Genomic DNA, 17,064 nt, shown 5'->3' with positions numbered 1-17,064 from the left:
GCCACATTTGCAGCAGTGTTGGGAGTGGTGCATTATGGGCAGCTATCCCAGCGTTCAAATGGCTAAAACGTGCTTTTCAAAAGAGGGGCGTGGGGTGGAGTGTGACAGGGAGCGTGGGGGAGAGAGAGAGAGTGGACTTTTGGAGCTGACACTGTGTCAGCTCCCTGCCTTGCAAGTTCTGACTCCTTCCCCCACCCTTCTCTCATTCACTAAATGCAAATAGCCTTGTTTTTTTCCTCTCAGACCAGATAAGCAGCTGCTCCGAAATGGACCCCCCCACGCCGCCTGCCATGCTGTTTCTCTCCTCAAGCAAACACTAGCTGTGGACATTCCAAAGGAATCCCCTGGCCCTGCCTCATTCACAGCAAACAGGAGCTGTGTTTGTGTTTTAGCTAAGCAGCTCTGGGAGCTCTGAGTTCACAACAAAACAAACAGAGGCATCACAACAAAACAGAGAGAGTTATCTTTACTTAAAAGCATTATGGGAAGGTTCCGGAGGTCAGTTACAGCATAGTAAGATTAATCACTGTTTCCACTGGCACTCCAGCGCTGCAGCAGCAGCGCTATTCTCTTTATTCCTCTTGCCGAGGTGGAGTACATGCAGCGCTGTAGCCAGGGAGATACAGCGCTGTATGTGCCTTGCCAGTGTGGACGGGGAGAAAGTTACAGTGCTGTAAAGCCACCACCAGCACTGTAACTCTCAAGTGTAGCCAAGCCCTGACTTGCCTGCTACATCCCTTCAGCATGTCACACTTGTATTCCACATTCACTGAATGCCAAGGTGCAAGTTACAGTATTTCACAGCTAGCAATAGTTTCCCACTCACATCCTATGTGTGACACACAACAGCATTTCAATCCCTGGTGAATTTGTCCCAGAGACTTCATGGGAGGTGGACATGCTTACAGCTGTTCTGAATTTGCACTTTAGTGCATGGACTCAGCTTGACACTCCTCTCATTGACACTTACGTTGACTTCAGTGGAGTTACTCCTGATTTACACTAGGGGGAGAGGAGAATCAGACCATCAGGATTTTAGTTTGCAGGCCACAGCAGGGAAGCGAGCACCGCACTCTTCAACAGATGACCGGACACATGCATCAAAGCTAAATGATATCATCTGTATTTCAAGGCAACTCCAGATTACATTGGATACCACATTCTCCTCTAAAAAAAAAAAAAAAAAAGAGCAATCAAAAGAGAGTTAGCACAAATGCACTTGACTCTACAGGTGTGTCTACACTATGGGTGAGGGGTGTGATTCCCAACTTGCATACATACACTTGTCCTAACGTGCATTGCTCTAGCACGCTAAAAATAGTAGTGTAGCCACAGTAATACAGGCAGCAACAGCGGCAGCTTATGCTGGCTATCCTGAGTATGGGCCCACAGAGTTCAGGCATGTTTGTATTGGGGGGGCAGCTGGCCTGTGCCGTTGCTGCACATGCTAGGCCGCTATTTTTAGTGTGCTAGGTCAGATGAGAGCTAGCATGACTATGTCTACCTGAGCTGGGAATCATACCCCTAGCTCATAGCATAGACGCAACCTTAATTACGCTTTCCTTGGTCATGAGTGGGGCTTGAACTCATGTCCGTCAGCACTTTAGTTTCTTTAGTTGGAGGAGTAATTGCATTAGCCAGTAGCTTTAATAGCCTCCTACTGTCTTAAGACCACCAGTCACTAGAAAAGGACAAAGAAACATATTGTGCTAATGTGGAATACAGAAGACGATACTGAAAATCTCATGAAAAAACCTCTGCTCCACAGAGTTCTAGGCTGATTTCTCAAGCAAGAAGGTTCAGCGCAACATCCAGACTTTTAAACACTGAAACCTCCAAATCATTGGTTGGCGCTAAAATGATTTAAATCAAGAGAACAGGGAGTTCAAACAAAGAGTGAAGATAATTTTCCACAAAATTTTTAGTAGCATATGGCATTTTAATTACCAAAAAAAAATCTGTAATTTTTTCCCACCTGGATTAAAAAAATACATTCCTGAAAAATAGCAGAGGAATTATGTAAAGATGTTTAAACTAAATTCTGACTCCCGCCCCCCTACAGATATGCTATTAAAATACTGTTATCTCATAGAAGACATTTGATACTTATTAAAATATTATTTCTCTAAGGCATATTTTGATTTATTGTTTAAGATTGTGTGGCGAGTCTTGCTACTGAGATACTAATAAAGAAATCTTAAACTTAAAAAAAAAAAAAAGACCACATGAAAGATAATATGTTCCCCATTAGCACTGGTATCATTTTCCCTGGGACTACTTCTTTCCAAATATAGCAAAAGCTTAAAAATAAAAGCCCATTTTTGCTAAATGCGATACCACAGGGTACTTCTAAACATTTTTTTTTGCATTCAAAACAGCTAGTGTGATACTTCATTAAGCAGTTATCAAGTGGCTATTTTACTTCAAAAAAATGTATTTACAGTTTCAAGATCTATGCTAAAGAGAAGACAATCAACCATATCGCATGTATCAAAACATACAGAGTTAGAAAATCTGGTAGGCAAGCCCTAACAATGCTTTTAAAATTTGAAAAAGCTACACTTTCCCCTCTCCCCTTCAGATGAAAGCATTTGGGGAAGCTGGAGAGTAATCATGTGCAATTTTAAAATGATTGAAATCTTTTAGAAACTTGTATATGTATTTGATGTTGGTTTTTTTTACATTTGATGTGTGTGTTTTTACTTTGGTTTTTCTAATCTCAGTTTACAACACCTTACTTTAGTCATATGGGACTATGACTGGAGCTGGAGATTCAAGTGTTACCTTGGATAGAAAAAATAAATCAATAACACTGCACAGCTGAAATATGAGCTCCTTTTAGTTGCAAAACTGTTAGTTCAGATGAGTAATTTAATTTTTATTGAAGGTAATTAAAGTCCATTTGAACTGATCCTTGTTGCATGCAATAAGGCTCTTTAGTTAGGGGAAAGGAAAACAATTACCGTACATAAAGCTGAGTAAGTAGCATGGAAGCATAAGACAATCCCAAATTCACAGCCCAATCTAGTTCACATAGGACTGGAGTTTAAAAACACACTAAACACCTCCAGAGGAGAGAGAGGTTTAAAATATACACAAGATTAGTGAAATGGCATATACTATTCATTTTCCTCTGGATTTTGTTTATTTATTTATTCTGTGTTGGCAACATTTATGTATTAAGATTTAGGAAAAAATATTTTCTGTATTGTTACAACACACACTTCTAAAGCATCCATCACCACAGAATCTGTGCTCTCGATATAACAATTACATGAACACCAATTCATAGAGTACATCAAATATATTTAAAAGAACAAAACAAAACAAAATATTTGGAGAAATGCAAAGGTTAAGGAACCGCTGAGTTAAGAGAGAGGTTGCATGGCATTAGAGAAAGAATCCAGATCAAGGGAATATTATTTTAATAGCAAAATACATTCAGTTCTTTTGTTTCATACAGGACAGTAGCCATGAGAAAAGGGACACAACCCAAACCCCATTAAACATGCATGGAGAGGATTTTCAGCCTGCTGTGCAGGGACTTACATGCCCGAGCTCTGTTAACAACAGTAATTGTGCATATAATTTCCTGTGGATTGTGCTGAAAATTCACCCCACAGATTTTAGCTCCATGTCATGTCATTCACCAGCCATTGTTTTATTTATATTTGGGTGGGGGGTGAAAGGGGTGAGCTGCAAAAATGAAGCATGGAAACAATCCCTCTACGTTTTCCTGAGTGTCGTAATGCTCAGAAGGGCTACGCAAAGGAATGGGCACCCGGGATGCCTATGGATAAAGTAGGAATGTATCAACTGAAAAAAAGGAGTAAAAACAAGAAGTGCTCAAATTTGAGTGCGATACCATGAAACTTGTTCTAAACCTAGACTCTGTGGGACTGGCATTGTCCACATCACGCACTGGGAAAGGCCTCCTTGTAGACAGATTTCCTTAGATCCCGGTTTTAATCTTTAACACCCTCAGTGCGGAAGGCGTAGGTAGTTCAGAGAACAGCTCTCCTTTTGTGACCCACAGCGACAACTGCAACTCCCCAGGAAGGCTGCAGGGTGTTCGCAGTGGATGGTCTTTGAGTGAGGAACTCCTTACTAGCAGAGATCAGAATGAGTGAGAGCTTGGCAGTTTTCACATCGCAATGAAGGTGGTTTCCTAAAATACCAGAAGCTGAAGAATCATTGAAAGAAATTAACCCACCCACCCTCCTGAAGTTAAAGTGGTTGCATGTAAGAATGGGGAGGATCCATTACAGACAAACCCATGGAGAGTCTGTAATCACGCGTAGGTATTTCAGTGAATGGTGGATTAGAAATATCTAAGACAATTATTATAAGGCGATGGGGAGGAGTGAAGTTTTCAGAAGAAGGGAATTCTTGGTATGAGAAGTAGTGAAAGGTTATCCATATTGTGGCTGTAATCTTGGGAGGTGCTGAGTGCCTTTAGTTGCCACGGAAGTCAATGGGAGTCCCAGGTGCTCAGAATCTTTCAGGCCCAGGCCCTAAAGGAGAAGGTTTTGCCAGTTCCACTCTCATGCTTCCCTTCTAGGGAAGGAGCAAAATGCCACACTCTTTTTGGTGCCATACTAGCAGCACGAGAAATTAAAACCATCTCTCCGTCTGTACACAGGAGTGAAGGCAGAACGCCAAAATAGAGACTTTCTTCCATGGGCGCACTGAAGAATCGCTGCAGATCATGAATGTCATTTACCATAAGGCTCCACAAGGTATTACCAGCAGAAACATCATCACTTCTGATGAAGAAGGCTCTTTGTTTATTGTAATCTAGCTGTAGGTGCATGAGATAATCATGCATATACATAAATACATACTTGAATATCCAAGCTACCATAACATCTGTCCATGAAAGCAGAGTCCCACCTCCTTCACCAAATTTTCATATCTTACCTTCCCAAACTACGCCCTCAGCCAACCTGCTCTCCAAACACCAGAGATGATGGTGGTGGGGAAGAAACCAAAATATTCTTTGCACTGTGCCCAGAAGGCTAGGCTCTAAATGATTCACTAATGGATAAGGTTCTCCAGGGAACACATAATCTAACACATTTCTTCCCTATCTAAAATTCTATAATAGCATAAATTCCAGTGGGGTGCATGTGATTCTTCTTTGTAAAAGTAGTGGGGTGTGTGTGGGGGGAAGGATGCGTCTGTGGCCAAATTTAGTTTCTTTATATTGGTTTTCCCAAACCATTGTGCAGCATGAACAACCCAAGTAAGAGATTCACGAGCCTTTTTTGATTTTTGAAACTGGTACACATCAAATGGACCTATTTCTCTGGTCACAAGAAAGTTCTAGCCACATGCCTCCGTCCTCCAGGTATACCTGGCATTTTATTGTATGGAACACATCAAAAGAGTTTGGGTCCCTTGTAAAAGTTTTTAAAGGAAAAATCACTGAAGAGCAGTATAACTTTTTTTTATTATTACTCAAAACTAAAACCAATATTCTGGATTCCCACCCTTTGGTGTGGACTCGGAGAGAGCTGTGCTTTGCTGTACAGTACAGCAGAAAATACAGACCCAGTATAATTAGAATTGCAGCCGTGGCCTGTGGGATCTAGCGATTTGGACATATTTTATTTAACTAGCTTAGTAAAAGGTAATATTCAGCAGCTGTGATCTATAGCAGAATTACAATTTTCAGGGTCAAGGAGGGATTTTGATATTAGGAGGTTGGGCAGAATTGCTGTAAAATCTCATGAGCTGTCGTTAAAAATAAATGAGAAAATAGGTTATCCAAGAGTCATTGTAAGGGAAAAATCAATAGGTAGTGTCTATTCACTTGGGCTATCAAAATCCTTGAAATTTGAACAAAAGTTTCACGTTTAGTGTGCTGCAGGTTTTGAAATGTAAGTAGTGAATGCTCAGTGGGTACAAATTCATTGTGCTGTGCGTTCAAACAAGAGGAAAACCTTCTGAAGTTTTGGAGTTCACTATTAAGACAGTGCGGTATCTTAGACACTGAAGTAGACATGCAAAACAGTTGCAGTGAAACTTCTGGAGCAATTTTAGCTAATTGATGACAAATGCACTCTTGAAAATATATATTACATTTCCTTATCTCACCCTGGTTCTCTGGGGTCCCTCCTTCCTCTGGTTTACAGCTGAATCGGAAAAGGGTTGAAGTACTAGAACCTTGACAACTTTAAACAAGCCCCATTTTGCCTACTGAGAAGCCATCTATGATAAAAGGTTGGAAATGAAAATTATTGAGAACCTTGCCGTACACATAATTCACGTGGAAAGGGAGTATCACACTCATTCAGAAACGATTAATTTCCCCTTCTGACACAGTGGTTCAAAGCAACCGCAGCCTTTAAATATGCCTAAGCATAAGTTCAGAATATGCAACTACCAGCTATTCCTGCATACACAAATGTCCATGGAACTTCTGAATTTAAAAGTGTCATAGTCACCAATGAGGAGTATGCGCAATTCTGGAGATTTCTATTGACTCCAACTGATCAGAGAGGGTAAACGAGACATGTAGTAATAACAACACCTTATAGAAAGCTTTTGGAATTTAATATTTTATTTGATTCGCCAAGCAATATACTCCACAAGTCCAATTAATGTTTAGCTCAAGATAGACAACATAAATGCATTACCTGTACACACAGTACGTAAATGAATTAGCGGACAATATGCAATGGAAATGGACATCCAAAAATAAATTAGCTCACCGAAGTGCAGCAATGCCCTGAAACTAAACGGATTCCTTTGACATTCAATCTGCAAAAGCCTGATGACGATTTGCAAAATGTTGTTTTGATAGTGGAGCGAGCATGTGAAATAGAAAAGAACTGAACTTATCACTGTCATCTGAATCCATCCAGTCTGCAGAACAAAGGGGTATTTAACTAAAATATGAAACTGACATGCTAACACTGCATTATTTTCTCAGGTTTACAAAGTAAAAAATTTTAAACTGCATATAAATGATTTTGAGCAATTCTTATGACACCCACAGCCTAAGTGATCCAGATAATGTAATCTAACCATCATTAGGAACCATGAAATTACAGTTCCTCCGGGATGGATATTTATCTCTCTGTTACATACAGAAAGGCGATTAATTAGTAGCTCTTTCAGTGTTTCACATTACAGTGTACTAGGGCTGATTAAAATCTAACTACAGAACAGCTACAATAGCTAACAAATAAACTGAGAAAAGTTTAGCTGGGGCAAAGAAAAGAATCTTAAAAAGAAAACTTTTTTTAAAAAAGTATATCCTTTTAGAAGTAGAACACTTCAAAGCCAAACCATAGGCTTCCTCTATCTTCCATTATACAATGAAATAATTAGTTATACCATTTTACAGCAAACTTGAATTTGTGTCAAATAATTTTGTAGGTGGTAACGTTAACAAAATAGACATTAAAGTTAACGGCATTATACAGCTTACATACAGAATGTGACATATGCAGCATTAATTCAAATTACTGACTCTGAAGTGTAAATCAAAGTGCTTGGCCATCCTAGGGGTGTGTGTGTGTGTGTGTGTGTGTATTACCCACATAGAATATAGAATACACATACACTATAGACCAAAATCATATCTCTAGTTCACTATCACTGACTTGAATGGAGTTACACAAAGGCATGGAAATTTGGCCTGTGAGCGTGTGTGTATTTCCAAGGTTTTCACACATGACAAACAAATTTGGGTACATTAAATTCCGGGTAAATTAATTGACACACTTTAAAGGTGCATGATTTTCAAAAGGCACTTTCTGAAAATATTTAAGGTGTTTGGAGTCAGGCAGCTCAAGAATTGAGGAATCTATGATCACCAGTGGCTTTTGAAAATCTGTTGATATTTTAGATGTGTACATACACACTCTCTCTCTCTCTCTCTCACTCTCTCTGGAGGAGCAGTGTGATAAAACTGTAAAAGGGAATCCGAACCTGTCTAGGGAAAGAGTGGACTTTTTTTTTTAATTTAGACCAGGGAAACAAAAGGTTGGGTTGGCTAATGTGAACCTAGAAGTCCCATTCAAAAAATCCCCAACCTGACTCAGCAAATGTATCTGAATTTTATATCAGAATAGATCACACCCAGCTGTACTGCTCATGCACTGTGTTTTGTGGCAGACAAATGCAGCAGAATAACTAGAGACCTTTAAAACAAAGTGTAAAAAAGGAGAAAGGATGCCTTACCCTTTGTTCCCAACTCCAAATAACTGAACCAGTGATTCCTAATCCTCTCTATTGTGGCATGTATTGTGTATATACTGCTCTCTTCTGGTTGCCGATACAAATTTTAATATGCAAAATATTATTAAAAAATTAAATAAAGGCTGCGTAAATCAAACATGGCCTGAGAATACTGAGGGTAATGGAGTCATCTTCATGGCCTTGTAGCTAAAATGTGACCCTCACTTTACTCTTTCATTATTCATCTCCAGCACTGAAGTAAACAGAAACTCTTTCAATATTTCATTGTGTTTTCCTATATACCTAGTATAGCTTTAGGGTGCCCGGAGTTGATGTTTGGTGGCAAGAGCATGGCACCTCATATTTATCAAGCTGGAGATAAACAGAGCTATCTGTTGAAGGCAAGTACAAGACACTGTACAAGGTAAACAATACTGTTAATACAAATGAATTTGTAAACTTGGCTACTTTTTACCTCACTGTAACCTTAACCAACAGCTGAATTTCATATTCTTAGCAGATGTAGCAAGGACAGCGAAAATATAGTACAGAAGGTTTCAGAAAAGCACATACGCCCACACTCTCAATGGCCAGTGTAAAGGTCCAAATCGTTGACTCCATCATTTACAATGTATTTTGGGGGTGTTCTCTGGCCTGTGTTAAACAGGTCGTCAGATTACATGATCACAATGGTCCCGTCCGGTCTTGGTATCTATGAAAATACCTTTCAGCAGATCTGGTTTCCTCTGTAGCAGTGGCAAGGGGAAGGACAATTTAAGCGATAGTCCAAAATTTAGAATTTATCAGATCAGATCATGAAAATCCGTGTGCTGTTTTGCCCAGTCAAAACTCCTATAGACCTTAATGGGAGAAAGTATGTCAAGGTTTGGCTGTATCAAAAGAGGAACAAACAACTGAACCATTCCTGTGCTAATTTGTCACATTCTCTATTTTAGGTCTCCTCTTTAAGGGGAACATTCATCCCATCCAGAGGACCAACATAATGCCTACTTACAGTGACACTTAGGCCCTGTTTTGACATCTTCACTGGGATTTAAGTGCTGCAAGGGGTTTGTGCTGAGGTTCTCTGCACAGGGAAAGAATGTTACCCTAATTGTGGGATATTTTCAGGGCAGGAGTAGAGTTCTGATGCCATGTGTGCGTGAAACACTAGTGTGTTTCCTTTGCTAGAACAGAGGAAAAACAACCCTGTTGGTTCCTCTGCCTGGTGTAGAGATATCTGTGACAATTAACTCTTGAGTTTCCAGAGAGGCTCTAAGAAACTATAGGCAGAGCAGACAAGTTTCAAACCATTTATCAAAGTACTTCAAGAAAGAGGAAACAACATACACGCTAAAAAAGAATATCTATTTTCGAGTCTCCAGATTTTTTCAATACAAAAAAATCTGTTAAAAAAACCCAGTAGAATGGAATCCATTAGGCTTTTGCCAGTTCTTGTTTGATACTTATACCAAGCAAGACCATCTTATGTGTAATAACGTAGAATAGATATACTTTGCACTTATACAGCACATTTCATCCAAGGATCCCAACACACTTTACAAACATGTTAAGCTTCAGAATATCCCTGTGAGGTAGATAAGTACTATAATAACAGATGGATAAACTGAGGCAAAGAGTGGGCTTTGTGACGTGCCCATGGTCACACAATATGTCAGTGGCAGAGTGAGAACTAGAATGTCAGAGTCTCTCTTGGCACTAGCAGTAGACACAATCCATTTCGTATACAGGTCAGGTATATCATAATCCAAATTTTCAAAAGTGTCCATTAATTTTGGCTGCCCAACATGAGATACCTAGGTCCTGATTTTCAGAGGCACTGAGAAGCTGCAGTGCAACCTAAGGTAATGGGTACAAGACAAGCGTTCATCTTTAGAAATCAGGTCCATGGAATGTCAAGTTGGGTTGTCTGAACCCAAAATCAGAAGGCACTCCTGAAAATGTGGATGACCGGGTCCAATCATCTGACTACCTGAAGGTAGGTTTTTCTAGAATATTTCTAAAAAAAAAAGCACCTAACTGGTTTTTGAAAATGGGACTTGGACCCCTTTAAAAATTTTGCTCCCTCCCCATAGAGAGTTCTGCTTTTCCACTGCAGGGAATGGTCTTCATTTGCTTATGGCACCATTTCTTGCTTTAACGTTCTCATTTTATGGCATTCACCACAGTAAATATTGCAAAAATAAATATTGCTAAGTAAAATAAGCAAGTTCAACTTTGAAGAGACGCACAGGTGCAGAAGAGGTACAAAGTTTTCATGGGCACACTCTTCTCAGCATTTGCATCACATGCTGTACCCCAAGTGAGTATTGAAGGTGCACTTGAGTGGGAGACACCCACCTTCAAAATGAGCCTTTGTTCTCTCTCAGAGCACTCTGAAATTGTTGCATACACTCTTTACCTGGCTGTTAGGTAAGACTATAATTATCTCAGTAATATATGGCTGATTCTCCACTGCCTACACCTCACATAACCAGGTATACTTGTGCAAAGTGGGTATCAAATGCTACCAGATCAGAATGGAGACATTTTACAATCACTTAAAGGTGTAGGGCAATGGAGTGTCATACTGATGTGTGTGTGTGTGGACAGTACCTAGCACAGCAGAGTTCAATCCCTCAATGGGGCTTCTACAGGCTCTCTCAGTACAAAGAATCCCTAAAAACGAACAAAAAAGGCAACAAATACAGCCTGAGTGCACTTGTATTGCTATTACGTTGTTCGCTGTGGAGACAGTCACAAAGTTTAATTAATCCATTCAGCGGTCATACTGACTTTTACCAGACAAAAGAATGATTGAACAGGTGAAGGGGCTGAATGGCGGAAGCCAACAAAATAGCAAGGCTTCTACTTGGGCCAAAGCAAAGGTAGTTACAATAGCACTCAGCACACCGTTGACATGCAGAAGCAGGGCTTGTGACATGAACCTCTGGCTTACAAAAAAGCAGTGAAAAACCTCTTCCCGCCCTGCCCCATACTGTTTTTAGCTAGGCTTTTTGAAATTGTTATGAAGACACTTTTTTATTTTAAATATATAAACATTCCCCTTCCTAACATCCCTGTATGTACAGTGGGTATCCAGCTAATCATGGAGGTTCATAAGTACCTGAATCTCTTGGAATGAGAAAGCAAAGATTACAAAAGTCTGGTTAGAACTCATGCTACCCCATGCAGGACCTCAGAATTAAACCAAGTCAATCTTTATAGAGCTGAAAACGGGGAGAGAAGGATGGGTGGTGAAGGGGAACCTCTTGCTGACGACATAGGAGTTCACATTTGCGGTTTACACTGTAGTAGAGGCAATATCAGCACAATGGCTGTACAGTCAGAGGTTAATACAATGTAGGTGCTCTGGGCAAAGTGGACTACCACAAAGTTTTCCAGAGATGCCCTTCCACCTATGGATACTTCTGTGGTCCTGCAATATGACATTGACTTTGATTCCTAAACAGTTTTTCAAACAGAAAAAGATAATGGTGTGAGAGAGAGCGAGAGAGCGAGCAGCACAGATTGAGAGTTGACTGCTCTCTCTGGATCTGTCCCCTACTGAAGTCATTGGGGAAGAGATGGAGATAGAAGCAGCGGATCCCAACATTGCTGAGCTTTTATGGCCATACCTCCAGGAAAAGTCCAAGGAAATATCAGTGGACTTTCTTGAGCAACAGATCAATACAGTGCTTCATATCAGACAAGCTGTTATTCACGCCAAAGGCAGTTGTTTGGATGAAGGGAATGACTGAGTGCACAAGTTCACTGTATCACAGTATATGGTTTTTTTCCCCCTGTAGAAGCCTTAATTATTTATGTGTGACAAATAAAATACAGCACTTCAGGATGATAAAGTTGTTCTCCTGCTACGTGCGTGTTTGTGTCCTGCTACGTTTAGTCTAAGCATGTGCATATATGTTGCATATGCACTTACGTCACATAAGTTTATATTCACATGAACACACACGGAGAGTCCTTGGAACAGCATCAAAGATGCCTATTGGTGGTGGAAGAGATACAGCACTGTAGGGCTTGTAATCATGACCAAAAGCCAGTGACTTGGTGGTAAAATATTCATGTGGTGTTTCCCTAGCCTCATGTGACTAAGGAGATGACAAATGATTATCTGAGTTAGTGCAAAGTGCCAGACTAACTTCGCTGAATAGAATGGCTTTACAGGGCGATATCTCATGATGTACCACCACTTCTCATATCACCATCTCGGTGACAACACCTGTACAGGGATGCATTACAAATACCATAGCATATCTCTAACCACACAGTGCATTCAAATGTATAGAATAAGAAAAGAACAAAGATGAGCTATTATAAACCAAAGAAAGCATAACATGTATTTTGCTTTTGACTATTTCAAGTGATACATTTTACCATCCTGAAATCATACATATATTTATAAAGTTTGAATGTTCTTCCTACCATAATAGGATTTTTTACAATCAAAAACTGAAACTACGCACACAAATAAAAATAAATATTTTTCCTCTAAAAAGTAACATTAATTTTTAGCTTCTTGAACCCAAATTCTTCAAACTGCATGTTCAATAAAAAAAATCTCCAAGCAGCTTATAGGCTGCCAACGGGCTAGAATCGCAACCATGTAAGTCATGACCAGAGCCAACAATTTCCTTATTGGTAATTCCTGTATAGCTCCTTCCCCTGAAGGAAATTTGAATGGTGCATTTCAAAACAAAAAAAGGACAAGAATTATTTGTATTTGGGTGTGTACAAAAGTGGTTAATTTGCGACTATGTCAAAAAAAGTGGACAAATACTTATGACGGGAAATTTCATTATTTAAAATTATTCTATAGATTTGCTAGTAACTCCAAGATGAAATGCCTGCTGTACAGGTTGAAAATTAAGTACAATTATTTTTCTCTTCTGAACTTGAATATAACTCACAGCTAAAGTCATTTAAAGGGGTTAACGTCAACCTTAATTAAATATTAAAGTGTGCCTGTACCTGCTGCTATTGTTGCCCTTAGAATAAGATATAACCTATTTTTGACAAGTTTTCATCTTTCTCTGTGGAAGACGCTACATGAAACCAAATCAGTGGCAAAGAGGAGAGTAATGAATAATCTATTTCATATTCCAACAGTACCCAGAGCTCTGAGTGGAAAAATATTCAGTCAGATGATAGCATGAGGCTGCTGAGGTACCACATGATGCAGCTAATGTTTAAATAATAATAATAATAATAAAAAAAAAGCGATAAACAAATCATTAGCCCTTAACAGTTGTTTAATGCAATTTGTTAATGAACGTAATGGTGGGGACTAATAATGAAAGAAAATAAAAACGTCTAAACAGGCGCCAAGTTGCCAGTGATGCTCAATTATTTCCTTGTCAAGTTTTTATGATTTAATGAGCTCCTCTGGGACTGACGGCTGTCAGTCAGTCGTGACTTTTTGACACCATTACAACTTCAAATACAGCAGCAGGCAGGCTGTTTTCCTCGGATTTGAAATACTGAAATGATCTGACAGGTTTAAAGAAAAGATGTGCAAAAAAAAAAAAAGAGAGAGAGAGAGAGAGAGAGAGGGTTGCTATTTCTTTCTTTCTTTCCTTTTTTTTTTTTCTATGGGGCACACAATCTCTGGATGCTGTTTGGTAATGAAAACCCAATCACAGAGGTCATTATCTGATGAGGTTTTTTTTTTTTTTTGGAACTGGCAGGTTTTTTTCCCCCCTTTATTTCTTTACTTAATGATAACCCTCAATGGGTTTGCCCCGCATGGGATGGTCAGAGCCGCACAATTTTGTTCACCATTAATTTCAGCCTTTGAAGCTCAGTGCTCTGAAGCAGCAGCAAAGAAAACCCCCCACCAAGCTGGCTCCAAAATAAGACAATCCAGCCTGCCTTAAACAGAATAGCAAATGGCCTTCCATCCCAGAGATGGGAACTGACGTCAGTCATGCTACATTTTCTGGTATTTTTCCCAAAACGTATAGCGTTTAAAACTCTTTAAAACTTAAGCGTCTTTAATTAAATTGCTTTTGATTTTGGATCAGTGCAGACTTAGATTATTGATTCCGCTAGCGGTACTGTTTAGTGAGTATGAATTTTACCCACGGCAGCATGTGTGAGTTTTAATCTGTCATTTTCGACGAAGACTTGAAACATTATGAACATTTTACTCTCTGAGATTTACATTTGTAAGTGCTTAGATTCAATCATAGATCCACTAAAGAGGTGACAAACGTGGTTCAGGGGAAGTCTGAACCTTGGGAGAGAGAGGGAGGGTGTTACTCTATCGGTGGGTATTTTGCTTCTCACGTATTGTAGGACCAACCCACTGTGCAGCTGACTAGTTCCAACTACACTCCTAATCCAAGTTACAAAAATCAAGTCAAGAGCAGGCAAAAATGTAAAAATGACCAGTGGGACATTATTTCGGGGACCAAAATGTACTGATCCCAAGACCTTTGTGCATTATTTTATATTTACACCGTTAAGCAGGTGTAGGGGCCGTATGAATGAGATAGTGGCATGAAAGGTGCAGTTAAGTCAGGCTCATTTGGAGTAAAGCTAGTCTGGTGTTTTCTTTGTCCCTTGTTCCTCTCCCAATGGATGCAACTGATGAGATGCCAAACTCCAAATTTATACTGAGGACAGGGGATCCAATTACCACTAAGCATTTTTGGTGACATCAGCAGGTACCTAAGTGGAGTGCACACCCCAGTCACAGGCCTCATTTAAGTAGCTTTGAATAGATTCCCGCCACAATAACCACTGAAACAATACCAGGAATGTCCAGTAAGCGGAAGGAGTTTAATATTTTCTTTTGCTTGTTTTAGATTTACAGTAGTTTGTTATTCAGATAAAAGATTTATGGAAATATGCACCGCCCACCTCCTTGAATAAATACCCATTAATGCTGGAAAGTTTTCCCCTTCGCTCCCTGTCCATGTCCTACGTCACACGAACTTAGTTCCACACCATTACTGGAAGATAAAGGCTGACGTTCTACTCACACAGCACTAAATGATTTATTTGAATGCATGCATGCCTTCATCTGTTCAGTAAGTATTTCTCTGGTGAATCTTTCTATCATTCATTTCATTACTGTGCTTTCTGTTGGTAAAATCAAAGACATTTTAACCAAGTTATTTGTTTCTATGTAGAAAAGACAGTCAACATGTTTAGGGCCAAATTCTGCTCTCAGCTGTTTTAGCATGGATAACATGGGAATCCATGGCATCTTCACAGATGTGTCCAAAGGCAGAATCTCTGAGTTTCCAAAGACACAAAAGGAAGTTAGGAATTCTACTCCCATTAACTTCCAAAGGGTAGCTAACTTCCCTTTGTTCCTTTGAAAATCTCCTCCTAAAATATTTTATGGCTTAGGTTCAAGGGCTCACAAACTCTCTAGATTCATAAGCTTTGTAATGGATTACATATAATGAGTTAAGAAATGATTATGCAAAATCTTTTACTGCATTACCAGGAAACTACCTTTGCTAGACACGTTTATAAACAAAATGAACTAGATGCCTCTGCAGAAGATACACAGCCAACAGGACAGAAAAACAGATCCCATTTACACACTAATCTCCCATTAGATCAAGCTTTTATACAATATATCAGCGAATATTTGTTAGTATAAATTAACATTTTCAAACGTTCTATTTAAAAAGTCAGTGATAAGTTTGGATTCAATTCATTAAAAATGTTTTCTGCACATGAACTCATTTTCATACTCATTCTTAAAATCCTTAATTTTGTTTGCATTTAATGTAATCCAATTGTATTTGTTACTGAAATATTGATCTAGGATCTCTTTGCAGTTGGAAAATAACAGATAAGTATTTTTACACATCTTTAAAATAGACCACTGGTTGTTTTTTTTTTTTTACCAGAATATATCTTAGCATTGAAATGATGCAAAGCTGACTCAGTACTATGTAACATGGTCACTATTAAATGATGGGCAAGTAATGCACATATCATAGCTGGGACTTGGTGAAAATGGGAATGTTTCTAATAATAAAGGAAGTTTCCGGGCAAAATTGTGCCAAATATAGTAGTTTCACATCAGGTATTAAAGACCCTCTGACATGAGGTGATATCTTTTTTAAAATTAACTACTTAACATTTATTATGGACACTTATGAACAGGAATGGCTCACATGGGACAGGTTCACTTTCTATATCATTTGGTCTCTGCTTTACTCATATTCTTTGATGTCACAGAAGATCAGATACTGCTAGATATTTATACACCCAACACAACAGAAGAAAAGGGTGGAGACACTTCACCCTCCACCCCCCAACTCTTGTAACTTACAAATGAATAACCTGGTGTGGAATCTGACACACATTAATTCTTCTTAGTTATGTTTTTTATATAAAAACCCATATACGAAGATTCCAAAAACATTCATTTTAAGGGGAAAAAACAAGGAAAAAATGAAATCCACATGCAGTCAATAATACAAGACATTTTTACGCTACTTGCACCTGAGTTGAATAGTGGCAAAGACAGGGAGATTCTGTCAGTGCGAGAGTGTGATTCATGCGACCACTTTGTCTTAATTACTCAGAACAAGCAGTTTGTTGCTGTTTAGTGAAGAACCAAGATATCAGTGTCTCTTGACAGAAAAATAAATAGCCATCAGGATGGTGAAGAAGATGATGATTGCCAAGATAACTATCAAAATCCGGTTTTGGATGATCCTGAAAAAAACAGAAAAGAAAAAGAAAAAATACATAAAATGGCAGAATATTTGTAAAACAATAAAAAGGTGGACCTGCCTCAGACCTGTTTCTTGGAGATAAAAGATTTGCCCACAACTTCAGCTAAGCACCTATAAAGACTACTGCATATTCTGGACTGCTTTT

General features: G+C 39.1%; 1 protein-coding gene across 4 annotated transcripts in view; it reads right to left on the bottom strand.

Moving 5' to 3' along the window:
* Positions 1-14,975: 14,975 nt before the first annotated feature.
* Positions 14,976-17,064, bottom strand: part of VTI1A (vesicle transport through interaction with t-SNAREs 1A) — a 349,350-nt gene continuing 347,261 nt past the window's right edge. For 2 of the 4 annotated variants that reach the window (XM_030568804.1, XM_030568805.1), the window contains one exon: positions 14,976-16,899. In XM_030568804.1, the coding sequence (XP_030424664.1) occupies positions 16,806-16,899 (94 nt within the window). In that variant the 3' untranslated portion in view covers positions 14,976-16,805. The remainder of the gene's footprint in view (positions 16,900-17,064) is intronic. The other 2 variants (XM_030568806.1, XM_030568807.1) reach the window with 1 other exon arrangement.

This window comes from Gopherus evgoodei, chromosome 7 (genome assembly GCF_007399415.2).
Source record: "Gopherus evgoodei ecotype Sinaloan lineage chromosome 7, rGopEvg1_v1.p, whole genome shotgun sequence".
NCBI lineage: Eukaryota > Metazoa > Chordata > Testudines > Testudinidae > Gopherus > Gopherus evgoodei.
This window is presented reverse-complemented; position numbering and strand designations above follow the sequence as displayed.